Source organism: Zea mays, chromosome 6, assembly GCF_902167145.1.
Source record: "Zea mays cultivar B73 chromosome 6, Zm-B73-REFERENCE-NAM-5.0, whole genome shotgun sequence".
In the NCBI taxonomy this organism is placed as follows: Eukaryota; Viridiplantae; Streptophyta; class Magnoliopsida; order Poales; family Poaceae; genus Zea; species Zea mays.
In genome coordinates, this window is record NC_050101.1 from 112,514,907 (window position 1) to 112,532,025 (window position 17,119).

The following is a 17,119-nucleotide window of genomic DNA, read 5'->3' on the forward strand; positions in this document are numbered from 1 at the left end:
CGACATCACTTCGAGCGGTTAGGCTCTAATGAAGCACCGGGCTTTGATACCAATTGATAGTCGCCTAGAGGGGGGGTGAATAGGGCGAAACTGAAATTCTCAAAAATAATCACAACTACAAGCCGGGTTAGCGTTAGAAATATAATCGAGTCCACGAGAGAGGGCGGAAAACAAATCGTAAGCAAATAATGAAGCGAGACACGCGGATTTGTTTTACCGAGGTTCGGTTCTCTCAAACCTACTCCCCGTTGAGGAGGCCACAAAGGCCGGGTCTCTTTCAACCCTTCCCTCTCTCAAACGGTCCCTTGGACCGAGTGAGCTTCTCTTCTCAAATCACTTGGGAATCAAACTTCCCGCAAGGGCCACCACACGATTGGTGCCTCTTGCCTCAATTACAAGTGAGTATTTGATCACAAGAAAGAATGCGAAAGAAAAGAAGCGATCCAAGCGCAAGAGCTCAAATGAACACTACAAATCACTCTCACTAGTCACTAGGGCTTTGTGTGGAGTTGGGAGAGGATTTGATCTCTTTTTGGTGTGCTTTGCAATGAATGCTAGCTCTTGTATAGTGGTTGGAAGCTGGAAACTTGGATGCAATGAATGGTGGGGTGGTTGGGGTATTTATAGCCCCAACCACCAAAAGTGGCCGTTGGAAGGCTGTCTGTTCGATGGCGCACCGGACAGTCCGGTGCACACCGGACAGTCCGGTGCCCCCGCCACGTCATCAGTGCCGTTGGAAATTGACCGTTGGAGTTCTGACTTCTGGGCCCGCCTTGATGTCCGGTGGCGCACCGGACATGCACTGTTCACTGTCCGGTGCGCCGGCATGGGCGACTCTGACTTCTGCGCGCGCTGCGCGCGCATTAAATGCCGTTGCAGGTAGCCGTTGGCGCGAAGTAGCCGTTGCTCCGAGGATGCACCGGACAGTCCGGTGTACACCAGACAGTCCGGTGAATTATAGCGGAGCAGCTGAAGTGAAAACTCGAGGCTGGCGAGTTCCGGAGGCCGCCCTTCCTTGGAGCACCGGACATGTCCGGTGTACACCGGACAGTCCGGTGAATTATAGCGGAGTTGCCTCTGGAAATTCCCGAAGGTGGTGAGTTTGTGTTGAAGTCCTCTGGTGCACCGGACATGTCCGGTGCCCCCAGACCAGAGGTGCCTTCGGTTGCCTTTAGCTCTCTATTTGAACCCAACTTTGGTCCTTTTAATTGGCTTGATGTGAACCTTTGACACCTGTATAACTTATTAACTAGAGCAAACTAGTTAGTCCAAAGATTTGTGTTGGGCAATTCAACCACCAAAATTATATAGGAACTAGGTGTAAGCCTAATTCCCTTTCAGTAGATTACCTGTTGCCGATTCAATCACAGGCAGCCCATCAGCTAACAAGCAAGTGTTAACTTTACATGCAATGGAATATAATTAGGCAAACAGACATTCAATTCGATGGCCGCTGTCCACACCAACTGCTATGCACGATTAAGCTCCATCCACCACATATTATTTAAATTCTTTGTTTTTTATTCTGGATGTTTTTTAGTTGACTTGGTTTCGTATCACCGTGTTGGCCAAAGGGTACCCAGAACAGAGTTTCTGTTGCCTAGCGGGAGGGGATGACAGGTTCATGGAAGGAAATCCCCTCTAGCCAAAGCCCAAAGGCTAGAAGTAACCCGCACGCATCTCCCAGCTAGGCATCTTATTCAGGTCACTGCTTCCCCTGTATTTTTACCCAGTTGGAAAATCTTCGGCGTAGCGTAGATGCTTCTACAACTGGAAACGCACACTAGCGATGTTGACCGGAAGTTAAATCGTGAGGGCCCTGATGGCCAAACTGCTGTACTGCCTGGGTGAATTAGGTGAGAATTAGGTTCTTAAGTTTGGTTCACTGAACAATAGATATGCCTCTGTTGTCAAAATCAGAAGGATATTTTATTAGCTTTAGGGTGCTTAAATAATCATTGAAATACAGAAAACGAGAGCCTTTATTTGATGAAAAGGTTAGTTAAATGATTAAATCATACTCGATAACTACCAGAACAACTAGGTTAGTAAAACCTTAAGGACTGTCCAAGCAAGACTATAGCATTAACAATGGTTAATTCTCTAGAACCTAGTGTACTTTTTCCAGAGAAAATTGGTACTCCCCAAGTACAGAAAAGACTCTTGCGGCAACTCTCTTAGCTGTACAACACAGTCTAAAGATGATTCTCCTCCATCCAATGTTTTTTGTCTAAAGTGATGACCTAATTCTCTATCTCCAGAAATGAAAAAAAAACACAAAAGAAAGAACTCGCAGAGGCTGTTTGAAGCTTAGACTTTAATAAAGTGTCCATTGTTAAATATGAATTATGGAGATATATTGTGATATTCTCCTTCAAGTGTGCTCTAGACATCTGCACAATGTTTTTTTTATTTTTGCTTTTCAGAACTACATAAAAAATGGATTCAATAATTCGTAAGTGTCGTCCACAAATTTGGCTTGTTCTAATCATGAATTATATTGTATGGTAATCTGCGTATGTACATCCTACTATCTGCATACAATTGTATACAGGAAATCGTTTGATCTTTCACAATCTGCACAGTTGAAAGTGAAAGCGTTTGAGTATATGCCTTGGGAAGTTCTTCACTTCCTCAGAACGACATCTCCACCATCTCGGGTATATGTTGAAAGGCCATATGTGGCATGGTGGAGCTCAATGGCGAGAGGTTTGCGGCTATGCAATGGGCCGACTGGGGTCTGAAGGACTATGTCCAGCCAGGGGAGCCAGGGGAAAGCAGTAGCGGAGGGGGAAGTTCGGAACAAAAACCTAGGACTTGTCAGGTGGCTGTGTGGGACGAGTTCTCGGTGAGTCTACTTTCGTATATAAGCAATTCACTGAATTATTACTTCTCCTAATCCTACTTTAACTTAAATTCTCCGTTGATATGTAGGAGCGGTTCCAATTGCCGAATGAGATCGAGGAGGATCAGTCTCAGTGGGCACGTGTGAAGAGGCACTTTCGGAAGTGCGCTGATAAGGGGTCATCAAGGATGCCATGCACAATGCTCGCATCGCGGCCGTCAACTACTACTACAAGAAGATAAAGGGGCAGAAAATGAGCAAATCATTAGGGGCCAATGAGATCTACCTCACAGAGGAGCAGTACCTGGAGAGCGTTGTGGATTGGCTTGCGAAGGACATGGAAGCCTGGAGGTGGTTGGCTAAGAGATGGGCGTCGCCTGAGTGGATTGCAGAGTCCCAGCAGCACCGTGCCAACCGTGGCACTGAAGGACCGGGGCACAGGTACGGCGCCGATGGACACCTTGGTATCGCACGCCGCATGGTAAGTATATAAATCAAACTTGTATGTTACATCTATGAAAATTATTTGGTTTAACTCTTCTTTTTCATGCATGAAGCTGAAAGTGGAGTTGCTCCAAGTTTTATGGAGGTTTACGTCCGTGGTCACCGTGGCCCTGATCCGACGAACCCTGATGTGCTATGCAGCGAGGCGACAAGGGAGGAAATGGTAAACAAGTTTGTATTTACGAATTAAATTGCATATTTTGTGTCTAACTCGAACTATAACTTTCTTTGCAGAATGCATATGGGGAGGAAATGACTCAACGCCATGGGTCTGACTTCGACTGGATGCATTCGGACTTAGATGCCTCGGCGTTGTACCACAGTGGTGGGGATAGAAAGCATGGCAGGTGAGGTGTTTGTGTTTGATTCAACAATTTCATTAACAAGAATGTGTCCACTTAATGGCTCAACTATGTGTACCATGCAGGTTTGCCTTTGGCACCGGCGTTGTGGAGTATAATAGGACAATAGGTCAAGGGAAGGCATCGTCTTCGGCAGGGAGTTCTCGCTCCTCCAGGTCTGCTCGAGAGGCTCAGCTGGAGGAGGAGACTCGGGCAGCACAGGAGCAGGCTCGAGCAGCACAGGAGCAGGCTCGAGCAGCGCAGGAGCAGGTCGGACAGCTGACGCAGTATATGGCTGCTTATTTTCAGGTAATTCATATATCTCATCACGTGTCATTGAATTCAAAGTATAATGTTGCGATTCTAACGTTTCATCCATTTGCAGGAAATGACTACTCGACTCGGCCCTGATATGAACTTGCCCGCTTTTCGCCCTCCCCAGGTAACACTATATGAACACTTCAATTCCATAGCAACTCTTTTTTTATTATCAAAAATGTCTCGTAGGCACAAGGATGGGGACAGTGGCCAGGTCAAGCTCCAGCGTCGCAGCCACTGTGGACCGGTGTTGGGTGGACGCAGGCACGTCCAGGCACTTGGACGGCTCCACCACCCCAAGGATCGCAACCAGTCCGGGGCTGGGTGCCACCGGTCTCCCAGACACCGGCGGGCTCTCAACCATTTCAAGCGTGGATGGCACCGCCACCGACGGGGTGGATGCCACCACCTCAGGGGTGGCCAGCACAACACTACCCGTGGATGCATGCAGGATCACAGGTGACGTTCCATGTTTAATTTTATGCAAATCGTGACCAAACATATTAATGTATAGGTATAGGGATAGCAATACACAGCCTTATTTGAATGATTGATGAATTGCAGGGTTCAGTGTCAAATGCTCAGGGATCGGAGGGTGCTGCCAACGTCCAAGACTTCCTCGTCCATGGTTCTGGAGGGAGTGGCCACCTTTCTGGTGGCGGAGGAGGGAGTGGCCAAAACTCTCACGACCCACATGAGTGAGTTTGATTATAGACTATGTATGGACTATGTATACACTTTATTATGGATGTGATTATGGTATTGAAACTGTATGAACTGTATGAACTATGTATGGACTATGTTTAAAACAAATATGGTATTGCTTGTGAATGTGGTTTGTGAAATATGTATTGCTTGTGAAATCTGTATATGTCATTGTGGATTATGTGTATTTTGCTGTGAATTAAAAGGTGCAGAAAAATCTGTTTTGGGGGGTATCATTAATTTTCGTCGGCCTGTTCGGAGGCCCACGAAAATAGCTGTTGTATTTTCGTCGGCCAAAGCGACCCACGAAAATAGCTGTTGTATTTTCGTCGGCCTCCGAGGCCCACGAAAATAGCCTGTTTATTTTCGTCGGCCTTGGAAAAGCCGACGAAAATATGTTATTTTCGTCGGTGCCGACGAAAATAGTTGCTTATTTTCGTCTAATATATTTTCGGCGGCTATTTTCGTCGGTGTGCCGACGAAAATAACCTATTTTTGTCGGTTTAAGCTTATTTTCGTGGATTTTTGGCCCATAAAAATTTAGGCGTTTCCTGTAGTGTCGGGTAGCTTTTCTATGGCCCTCTGTGGAGCCGCTGCTCAAACCACCGCTTGGAATCAAATCTTGCTTTTTAAGCTAGTACTACGTCTTTACTAAAGTACTAGTCGCACCCAAGTCTAGAGCTTTCCACAGCACTCCGCTCCGCCCAGGTCACCAACACAAACAAATCCGTTCATAATAAGATTCTTATCCTTTAGTTTACGCTGGCCTGGCCTTTGTTGCGTTATAAACGTTGCTGGCGTTAGGCTTCAATTAATTATATAATTAATTAATTAGTTTCCTTAGGCATCCATGATCCATCGATCACTCCATGGGTGTTCGCATGCATGCAGCTAGGATAGCGTAGCCATTTTGAACACGCATGTATATGCCCACACAGTGCCGCTTGCAGAGAACTCAAAATACTACTTGCAAGCTGTCTGCCAAGCTGTGACTGCGATTGTGAAAACCCGTGTTGCGTTCAATTCGTGCTCGTTTGCTTGCTTGGTTGAATCTGCAGCCTACAATTATTTAATTGAGCTCTTTGGTCTACGGCATTTATATACTGTGGAGTTTGAAATAGACAGGGGGGAGGGGACAGCCTTTGAAAAGAAAACCCACCCCACCGCCGCGGGGGACCAGGCGGACGAGCAGGAATGGCGTACGCGGCGAGGCGGAAGAAGCGGGTGGGCCGCTACGAGGTGGGCCGGACCATCGGCCAGGGCACCTTCGCCAAGGTCAAGTTCGCCGTCGACGCCGACACCGGCGCGCCCGTCGCCATGAAGGTGCTCGACAAGGAGACCATCTTCGCCCACCGCATGCTCCACCAGGTACCTAACCTCATCCCATCCGCTCCAAGTTTTCAGGGATTCGGGTTCCTTTACTGGCACGTCTGAGCTTGATTTGCTATGCGGCCTTTGAAAATTTCGATCCCGGGCGAGCTGCCTAGGCAGCCACATACACGGCGGAATCGTCGAAGAAAAAAAAAAGTCGGGCTGATTCCGGTGCGGGACCGAGCCGAATATACCTGGTGTGAGCAACGCGACGCCTACGCACACAGTAATCCTATCCCAGTCCCAGCAGCAGCAACTTGCGCTTTGGTCCGGCAAATGGGCTGTGAATTCTGCGCCGCCTGACCGTCGCCCGCCCCCGCCCCCCACAAACAAGGGGTGGAAGTGTTTGGTTTCTGTGTCTTCAAGTGTATCTACCCTGCTAGTATCTTGTGTGGCAGCGTTGACCTGGTTGATTAAGCCATTTTTGGCATTTCGCAGGCTCTGTTTACACGAGTCTGGTCCTCCGCTATTCCCACATAAATGATTAGGAAGAGAAGAGTCCAGCCTGACCACCGTCGCTTTCTTTTTCCCAAAGCTTTTTAGACCGTATTCCAATGACAGCACCGGAGATCTGCATTCTAGGTTTAACACATGTTGTGCTACCGACAATTACTACTAGCCAAAGACCAAAGTAGAATCACTGGCAATGAAAAACACCAAGTTTTGGATCCATCAAAATACTACAAGCTCACAAAAACAATAACTTCCTTCTCTCTCTCTCAAGAATTGAGTATTTTTTGTCCGTGCTCCAGTGAGCTTACTGCTTTTTTGCTGCCAGATCAAAAGGGAAATATCAATCATGAAGATCGTAAGACATCCCAACATAGTCAGGCTTAATGAGGTATGTGGTGTGCCATAACGGTGCTTACGGTTCTCCGTTTTACCTATCTAATTGTATTATTCTAAAATTTTACTCTAGCCCTCTATATCACCTGGTTCCCTTTATTTACTAGTAATTTCATTACTTTGTAGGTGTTGGCAGGGAAGACGAAGATATACATAATCTTGGAACTTGTCAATGGAGGCGAACTGTTTGATAAAATAGTAAGAATATCTTGTTCCATGCATTTCCAGATAAGTAGCTAATATCTATTACTGCATTCTGTACATCATATATTTTTAGCAGATATGTATGGTGATCAGAACCACTTATACTAGCTTCAGTTTTGTGCTAATTATTTGTCTCTTGTTGATTTAAGGTATTCCTTCCTTCTAAATTCTTGTAATACTAATTGCTGCCCTACTTTAACTATACCTATTTTTTATTCGGGGTCTTGATAAGAGAAACTTGTTCCCATCAGATGAGGCCCACTACCTACCAGTGGATTCAATAAATGATTCCTTCCAATAGCTTTTATGAGGAAAATGCTTGGATGATTAAGACAAACAAAATAAAGCACACATGTTCATGTAAATGACACTTGAATTCAATCCATTGGTGACCAATGATGCTTTATGGTTTCTGAATTCTGGCCTGTGGCCTGTGCTGAGCATAAAAAACTTCTTATGTTCTTGCATATTTTTCAATATGTTAACCCCTTTTGTCAATTAAAAATCTCCACGAACCTAGAAGAATCTAGGTGACTTCAATGTTAAGAAGAAATAGGGACCCAAATTCGAGATGTAGAAAACCTGAACCTGAGGGGTGCACACCCATAGCTCACTTGATTCCAGGTTCCTAAATCATTTTTTAAATATAAATAGATGGTAACGGATAACATCAAATACTTGTAGGCCCGATATGGGAAGCTACGTGAGAATGAAGCCAGGAAGTATTTCCAGCAGCTTATTGATGCCATTGATTATTGCCACAGCAAAGGAGTTTATCATAGGGATTTGAAGGTCTGTCTTTGATAACTGATGGAAGTATTACTTTAGGTATTCATTAATTACATACCTTAACACTGACAGTTTGGGCATTGTTCTGTAGCCTGAAAATATGCTTCTTGACTCACGTGGAAACTTAAAAGTTTCTGATTTTGGACTTAGTACACTGTCTCAGAATGTAAGTTTGTTGATTTCTGTTTCTGTACTGCCAACTTATATTAATGATTTCATGTGCTAATAAGGAGCTTCCCCCAGGGAGCAGGACTTCTTCACACAACATGTGGAACACCAAATTATGTTGCTCCTGAGGTACAGATTGCTGCTAACTACTGAATGGTGTAAACATGCATGGCGGGTGAAATGCTCTCTACTGAAACAAGATCAAACAAAAACAAAATTCATTTGTCCTACATTATGATAAATGATCTTTTAAGATTTTATTTTGAACAAAGCAGGAGCTTTCTTTCAAGAAAATCTGTGACAAAATATATACATAATAAGTTAGAAGGTTCCTTGAAGGACGATGTTGTTTTATAATAAAAAACTGAATATTTCTTTTGCCATGTTCATTCTAAGCTTTGCTAGTTGCATGTTTTTCACAAGTGTCTGTCACTGTCGTTATCTTTGACATCATTTTGAGATAAAATCATGAGTGTCTCAGTACATATAATATTCTATACTTAACTTGGATCACAATTTAGGTGCTAGGTAGCGATGGATATGACGGACCTGCAGCAGACATTTGGTCATGTGGTGTCATTCTCTATGTTTTAATGGCTGGTTACCTTCCCTTTGAGGAGAATGACCTTCCAAGTTTGTATGAAAAGGTATCGGCTTCTTTTCAAGTGTGAAATTTTAAATATACCGTTGTCTTCAAAAATTGTTGGATTGCACAATTACTTGGCTCATCTAACACTGAAATCCCTCTCCTCATCTTTTGTATTTCAAGATAACTGCAGCTAAGTACTCATGCCCATACTGGTTCTCTCCAGGAGCCAAGTCATTGATCCAGAGATTACTTGATCCAAATCCAAGAACTGTAAGTAAAAGTACAAGCTTGTTTCATTTCATGTTCTAGTATTTGGATTCTAAACAATGGTTTTCGTGTAACTGTAAGCTTTCAGAAGAGTTAATCACCAGTTACACTTTTTGTTACTTTTGGCCTATAGTGTGTGAACTCTTTACAAGTATTTTATCACATATGTTTATATTGATATTCTGACTTGTGTTTGGGAAGTTCTATATACAATATCAATATAAAAACTATCCACGACGAATTATACACGTTTATTGCCAAGCATCTTTACCTAATATGTAGCATTTCGGTCATCTGTATTGACAAATAAATTGATGGTATCGGTTTCTCTTGTCTCTGCACTTCATTTCCAGCGTATCACTATTGGAGAAATAAGAGCAGACCCATGGTTTGAGAAGAACTATGTAGCTATTAGACGCGGTGAAGATGAGAATGTTAGCCTGGATGATGTTCAAGCTGTTTTTGACAATATTGAGGTTTGTGAGAAATTGGTCTATCCAAGCATGTTATGTAAACTCAGTTATCTCCTTTCAGAGTCAACAGAAAGATCCTTATGGTTCTATTTTCCATGTGAAGTTTTTTCTTCTAATGTTGATTTTATACTATGTTTCTTTTTTCTCAGGACAAGTACGTATCTGAGGAAGTAACTCACAAGGATGGTGGTCCTCTTATGATGAATGCCTTTGAGATGATTACGCTATCTCAAGGTTTGGATCTCTCAGCGTTGTTTGATAGGCAACAGGTACATTGCAATTCTTTTTACTCAGCATAGTGGACCATTGTCATGGGCATACTTAGATGACCCTAAACCCAAGCAGCACACCCATGCTGATGTCTAGTAGCTGCATTACAAGGGAAGGGATACATGAGATTCTAGGAACTTTGATATGTTTCTTAGTAAAAAGAGATACAATCCCATCCTTTTGTCTTGGCCATTAAGAAATTAATATCTCGAATTAACGGAATGCCTCAATCTAATTGTGGCTGCTCCATTGTATGGACTCTAATGGGCTATACATGACAGCCATTTAATATTATGCTGTACTTAGCACACAATCAAGATTGAAGTGTTCGTGTGAAGTTTTGAGTTTAACCTATTTGCTCCTTTTTCTCATCAAGTAATATTTTATACCACTTCATTTGTGCTACTTGATGTTTTGCTGGTGTTGCCTACTCCCTATTTTCCATGAAGTAGCCACAAGAAAGAAAATGAGCTCGCATATTTCTGCTTTAACAAAGACGGTGTAACCTGAGCTATTTTCCCCTTCTTTTTTCCTATCTGTTTGTTCTTGTACAGCAAGTTATTTCATTATGCTAATTAATTGATTCAGATTCAACATTAAACAATTAACTGGGAGCAGAGAAGAAACCTTGGCCCTTCTTATGTTGAAAGCAAAATGTTATGTGACTGACTGGGAATTCCATCTTACAATATTCAAGAACTAAGCTAACACTGTCACACATTTCAGTGACTCAACAATAGACTTGAGAGACACTCGACAAACAGTTTTGAGTAACCAGGCATAGTTCAGTAGCAAAACTGAACCAAAAAATTCAATATCTCATTATGAACAAGATTCAAGATTTAAGCAAATATTTTATATTTAAAGTTTTAAATCAACCTGTCCTGCGTCAAATTGTATTTGCCTGCTGCAATTGGTATCTCTATAGAAATCATGATTAATTCATGTAGCAGACGTACTTCTCATGTTATCTATATGTAGACATTGATCCTTTTCTGTTCTCTTGATTTGTTTCGTCATCTCCTTGATACATGGTTGGAATTTGCTCTACACATATCTCAGTCCTTATGGATAACAGGCTTATCATTTAGTCTATCTAATGCCTCTTGCATCACATGTTTTTTACTTTTTTTCTGTAGGAGTATGTCAAGCGCCAAACGCGTTTTGTCTCAAGAAAACCAGCTAAGACTATAGTAGCTACAATTGAAGTTGTTGCCGAGTCAATGAGTCTCAAGGTCCACTCCCAGAATTACAAGGTACACTTGAAACATCGCTTCAAAAAATATCTGCTGGACAATCATTTGACTCTTGTTCATCTCCATGTGCTGGTACATGTTTACTAACTTTGCAGCTGCGGCTTGAAGGTGCATCATCGAACAGAACGAGCCAATTCGCTGTTGTTCTAGAGGTGAGGTCACGCAGCCCATCAGTTGATCACTTGTCTTTACACAATGTTGTTGTGCAGCCATTTTCATGCTCTGCAGTGCACTTGAATCAGGTTTTTCAAGTTGCCCCTTCTCTGTTCATGGTTGATGTTCGAAAGGTCGCCGGTGACACCCTGGAATACCACAGGGTCTGTTCTGTTTGCATCCCATCCTTTTACTAATGATTTGAGTCTTGTAATGACTGCTAACCTGCATCTTAAACGAGCTGCAGTTTTACAAGAACCTATGCAGCAGACTTGACAGCATAATCTGGAGGCCAATCGAAGTTTCTGCGAAATCTAAGCTGCTGAGGACGACCACTTGCTAGCCCAGCACTGAGCTACTGTAAATGGCAACCAACAACAAGAGACGTGGTTCGTAGCCGTTAGAAGAGGGGGAAACTTCTGTTAAATCCAGCGTATAGCTCGTGGAGCTGGGATTCACGAGGATTTCTGCATCTCGCTTTCTCAGGTGATGCATGTACCATAGCTGTCTTCGTTAGATCAGACGAGGCAGCTCAAAGCACCAGGTGTTTGTATATATATATTTTTTGTAACGCTATTGTAGATAGCCTGTGTAGCTCCAGCCGTGCAGCTGTATGTAGCAGAAACCTGAATGTCCGAAAACGCCCCTGAATGTCAGGTAGAATCGTTGCTTGCATCCAGTTAACAAGCTGGCCTATGTGGTCATGCCACCATACAGTAGTACACATGCACCACAGGATCAGCAAGAGGATAGAGCCGTAGTAGAATCATGGAAGCAGATATGTTGAACTTTTACAGGTTGCATCTGAATTTGATGAGGTTTTAAGTTATTATATTAAAACACACCATCAGAATCTGTGGGTTGCGGAACTGCGCATCATCTGGACTGAAATGAACATGCAGAAATTATCTCTAGTCAGGTTTACATAACATCTACTCCCTAACAAATATGACAGCAGGTCACGACTAACCTACAAGCTTACTGCTAGAGATGCTGCATCAACAGAAGTTGGTAGCAAAGCTTCTGTCAGCAACCTAGATGGGATAGTATGGTTTGGGCTCACCGGATACGTGGGCTGGTCTGGGCCAAAGGAAGGTGAGGACCGGCTTTGTAAGGGTCCGTTTGGTTGCGAGACGGCTAGGACAGAGGCATTCTCTGGCGTCCTCTCCAATTTTAAGGAATAATTGGGGACAATACTGGAATAGTTCTGTCTCAACCCTAAACCCTGAACCAAACAATTTTATTTGAGAAAATCATCCCATCTCATCCTGTCATTGCAACCAAACACATCATAAAAGATCAAAATAGAAATAAACGGAAGATGTTTACATAACTTTTTTATTATTATTTTAGGAGGGAGTCTTTTCTATCTCGAGGGTTTATTTGAAATAAAAAAATGAAATGTCTTAACTTGATAAATCAAATTATTTTTTATTACACTTCTTGTGGTTATACTTTTTTTATAAATTAATATATAAGCAGTTCTCAAACATTAGATTCAGAACTCTTAATACCAGAAAAAAGGATGTTGTAACTTGAGGCTTGTTTAGAAAATCTAGCTTTAAAAAACTGGTTTATAAAAACTGAGGTGGTTCCAAACATACTAGTTTATACCACAGTTTATATAAATTGAATTCATAGTTTCTTAAAAACCAAGAAACTAGTCTCTCCAAGCTAAAAAATAAAAACTGATTTTTTAAAAATTAAAAACTAGATTGCTTTCAAACATGGCCTTAATCAACTCATTCAAAAACTGGGTTTATATAAACAAGATGTTGATGTGATATGCCGCAGGCCCGAGACGAGCATCTGCTCCACTAAACAGGGCAGGGAGCTCAAGTTCCTCAACTACTATGCTCAACAAGTGGCAGCCTTGCCGCCACGTCCTCCACCCCATTCTCCAGCTCTCGAGTTCAGATGAACCTGCCCAGACGACGTCAAAAGCCTCACGAAATGCAAAAGCGTGTAGCTTTATTCAAAGACACGACTGGGCTTGGCAATGGTTTCTTTTTCCCTCCCTACGTCACGCCGGTGACGCAGGCAGGTTTTCGCGGCATCAGAAATTCAGAGAAGGGCCGGCCAAGTGCATGAACGAACCAGTCGGTCCAGGGGAGCAGCACGGCGCAGGACGCAGCGACCAGCGAGAGAAAGGGTAGATAGAGGGGACGAACATGGTCGCCTCGTCAATACAGTAGTAGTAGGTGGCAGCTGCCGAGAGGGCAACTGGTGCACTGGACAGTGCAGCGACGCCGATTCAGGGACACATGAATGCATCGATGGACGCGAGGAAGAAGACAGCACTAAGACCAACTCCAGCAGCACTGGCTATCCCACTCCGTATCCCTTTTTTACACGTTCTAAGTCACTATTTCGCTCTCCAGCAGCCTCCACATCCGTCTCCGCAAAACACACGCCGTGTACCTGCACTCCCCTTTTCCACGGTTTCTCTCTCCTCTCCGCACAAGACTGCATGCGCTCGCGGCTGCTCGCGGGCCCCAGCTGTCATAGACTGCATGCGGAGTGCAAATACGGAGTCTGCTGGAAACGGGGACGGATACGGAGAGGAGGGAGTCTGCTGGAAACGGGGACGGATACGGAGAGGAGAGAGAAACTGTTGGCCGTGCTAAATAGGGATAGGGAGTCTGCTGGAGTTGGTCTTTGGGCAAAGCGTCATTTTTCGCGTGTTGCTGGATCATTACCATAACATATGGGCATAGCACAAGTAGAACCGAAACACAACCTTTATTTATCTTCAGAGGAAGGTTGCAAATATTACAGTGTTTAAACCACCTGCCTGTCAAAATCAGGTCTCTGCAGAAGAAAAACAACCACACAGGGCTGTGAAGGCAAAAGGCTCTGTAGAATGAACCTTGCAAAGGCCAGATCCCCAAGCACATAGGCAAACCATACCGACACTTCCGCCCATGGCCAACAACACACTGCACTCGGCAAGATTGCAGGCACCCAGACATCAAAGACATGGAGCTAAGTTTCTCTGAATGGAGACACCGACAGTTGGGACTTGATACAATTGCACTCAAAAGAATGTTGATGTCTGCAATTCTGGATGGAGAGTTGCAACCACCGACAACTGGACTTGCTACAATTGCAATCAAAAGAGTGTTGATGTCTGCAGCTCTATAACCAGGAATACCGGAAAAGAACACACACTTGACACAGATACTTGGGTTTCAAACACAACTTGAGAAACTGCATGGTGGAACGACTGATCACGAGGGCTTAGTTTGGGACAAAAGGGGGCAGAGTGCCATAGCAATGGCTGCCAAAGGCTCAAGAAACAGAGATCCTCACAGGAGGATTCCTGCAAAAAAATGAGCCTCCGGAAAAAAACACCCCCCTCGGAAAACAACTGGCCCTAGGACGACGACGAACAGAAGACCCACCATGACACAAACACGAGCCGGAAACCAGACTCAACTACAGAGCATAGACTTGAGTACTAAACTACTGCTTCGGTCGTGTATTTGCATCCGGAGAAGGTTGACCTAGCATCTCCAGCGACGAATAACCGCCGTGTTCCTCTAAGCAAGGATGTCGCACCGCCAGAGCTGCTTCTCCAGGGACGCGATGTTGTGGTTGCCAATGAAGTTGAACTGGAGATTCAGCCCCTCCAAGGACGAAGACATGCTGCCTAGGAAAGGGACGCTCTTCTGGGTGACCTTCATACAGCCGGACAGCGAGAGGACGCGCAGCCTGAGCTGCTTTGCCGCTGCCAAGACCGCGACGCCGTAGTCGCTGACCATGCAGTTCGAAAGGTCGAGCTCGGCGAGCTGGCTGCAGCTCTCAGAGATGGCGAACAGGCTTGCATCGGTAATCTTGCTGCATCCCTCGAGACTGAGGTGCGCAAGGGAAGCGCCGTGGGCCTTAACCAAGGCGGAAACAGCTGCATCCGTGAGATTCTCGCAACCGTTCAAATCGACGTTGACCAGCCCACTGTTTGAACTCTTTATCAGTGGAAGGAAGCCGCTGTCGGTGACTGCACTAAGGCCACTCAAATTGACGTTCTCCAGCTGAGGGCAGATCATGCCCACCACGGCAAGGCTGGCGTCGGTGAAGCCTGGGCAATCCTTGATGGCCAGGGAACGTAGTGATTTGCATACCGGAAGTTGTGCAGGTGCGGAGCAGATGTCCTTGATCCCGACGCACTTGGACAGGGAGAGAGACTTAAACTTTGGGCTGCAGTTGAGGAGGAACGCAAGAATGCCCGTAAGAGTAACCCTGCTGCATTCCTCGATCTGCAAGTTCTCCAGGACCTTAGATGATTCTGCAAATTCCTTGAGACATCCATCTGAGACCTTGCTGCACCTCTTGAGGTTAACAAGCCTCAAACTTGGGCTGAACTTGGCGACAGATGCAAGAGCAAGATCCGTGAGTCCCGGGCAGGAGACAACAGTCATTCGCCTGAGCTTCTGCAGGCCCAGGGCATTGGCCATCACCCAGAATCCCCTCTCACCGACAGCAGGGAGGCGAGAAAGGGTCAGGTCTTTGATTGACTTCCCGTAGTACCCGATCACAGCAAGGGAAGCATCAGTAATGTTCAAACCCTGAAGCCGGACCTTTGTCAACGAAGAGGCGGTCGCAGAGCAGACGAGGCCAGACACACCCTGGTCATCGACGAGTGCGCAATTCTTGATGCTAACCGCCTGTAGCTTGGCGCAGAAACGACCTACAGCCTTGAGACCCTCGTTGGCCACACCGGAGCATCCCTCGATGGTGAGCGACTTCAGTTCCGGGCAACCCTGAGCAACCGCGGCGAGGCCCTTGTCCGTGATCATAGGGCAGCCAGAGATGTCAAGCCGCTCCAGCGAGTGGCACTCGGCCGCGACCTCGGCGAGCCCGGCGTCCGTCACCTGCGGGACATCCCACAGGGTAAGGGAGCGGAGCTCTGGGCAGCCGCGGGCGAGGGCGGAGATGCCGGCGTCGGTGACGCCACGCGCGGGGTGGCTCCCGCGGACGGAGACGGCAGCCAGACGGCCGGCGACGGCCGCCGCCGTGAGGCGCGCGTCCGTGGCCTCCATGCCCTCGAGGGTCCTCTCGCGGGCGTCGCCGTCCAGGTCCATCAGATCGGCCTCGTCGTCCTCGCTGAGGTACTCCTGGTTGAGGTCCGGCACGGCGGGGGCGGCCGGGGCCAGCACGGCCTCAGAGGCGCGGATGCCGGCGAGGAGCGCGAGCCAGCGGCGGGAGACGCAGGCCGACGCGCAGCGCGCGCGGGTGCCCTGCACGCGGCGCAGGACCTCGAAGAGGCACTCGTCCGGCAGCGCGTCCAGGGGCATCTCATCCCCGCGCTTCTGCCTCTTGGGCGCCGCCGTCACGGGCTCCGCGGCCGCCGTCGCGAACACGCGCTTCCGCGACCGGACGCCGGAGAGAACCGCATCGCCTAATCGAAGAAACGAGGGGTAAGAACACACGAAAAGGGAATCCAATCCCCAAAGCGGCAACTGCAAATCATCAACCCCTTAGCCAAAAGCAAAGGCCTTTACCTCTGTATCCCTGGAACGGAGACATGTCGAGCCGCAAAAGACCAAGAACGCCGTCGATGAAGCCGAAGCTTGCTCCCAGAACGCCGGAAAAATCGAAACGAAGAAGGGCGGATTTAGAAGACGGACGCCGAACCCTATCGCTTACCGCGACAGGGAAAAAATGGCGGATGAGCCGGAACGGACGGGTTAGGGGCAGAGGAGAGGAGGTGGTGGTGGGGTGGGGAAGGAGTGCCCGGTGGCGCCGGCGTTTTATGTGGTGGCGAACCCGGGAGGCAAGTTGCCCAAGTTGGCGCAATTCGTACCCCTTCCCTTCTGGATCTGCTGGGTTCATTGAATCTTACCTCTCCGTCTCACTGTCTGAGGTAGAGGAGATGCACTGTACTGATGCAAATCAGGCTACTGCTTCACGTAATACAGCAAATGAAAAGACCTAACTGCAGTTTGGGTCTAAGCTTTTCATACATTCTCTTTTAGGTGTATGAACCCTTAAAGTGCTTCAAATTCATTTGAAATGAACTT

At 46.1% G+C, this 17,119-nt stretch overlaps 2 protein-coding genes across 3 annotated transcripts; one reads left to right on the forward strand and one right to left on the reverse strand.

The window, feature by feature from the left end:
* Positions 1-5,381: 5,381 nt before the first annotated feature.
* LOC103629772 (CBL-interacting protein kinase 24) lies at positions 5,382-11,928 on the forward strand. Of its 2 annotated transcripts, NM_001346852.1 has the most exons (15): positions 5,382-5,758; positions 5,835-6,081; positions 6,863-6,925; positions 7,057-7,128; positions 7,819-7,926; positions 8,015-8,089; positions 8,167-8,220; positions 8,613-8,738; positions 8,861-8,950; positions 9,301-9,423; positions 9,570-9,689; positions 10,830-10,946; positions 11,042-11,098; positions 11,189-11,263; positions 11,347-11,778. In NM_001346852.1, the coding sequence occupies exons 2-15, from the start codon at positions 5,908-5,910 to the stop codon at positions 11,440-11,442; spliced, it is 1,350 nt and encodes a 449-aa protein (NP_001333781.1). In that variant the 5' UTR covers positions 5,382-5,758; positions 5,835-5,907; the 3' UTR covers positions 11,443-11,778. The 2 variants fall into 2 exon arrangements, 1 of the variants encoding a protein (NP_001333781.1); XR_554624.4 differs by having other exon boundaries at positions 5,469-6,081; positions 11,055-11,098; positions 11,347-11,928.
* Positions 11,929-13,826: 1,898 nt separating this feature from the next.
* Positions 13,827-16,819, reverse strand: LOC100281166 (uncharacterized). Its single transcript, NM_001154085.1, is given in 2 exon segments — positions 13,827-16,497; positions 16,601-16,819. Coding segments are annotated over 2 exon segments (1,881 nt in total). The 5' UTR covers positions 16,626-16,819; the 3' UTR covers positions 13,827-14,641.
* Positions 16,820-17,119: the final 300 nt, after the last annotated feature.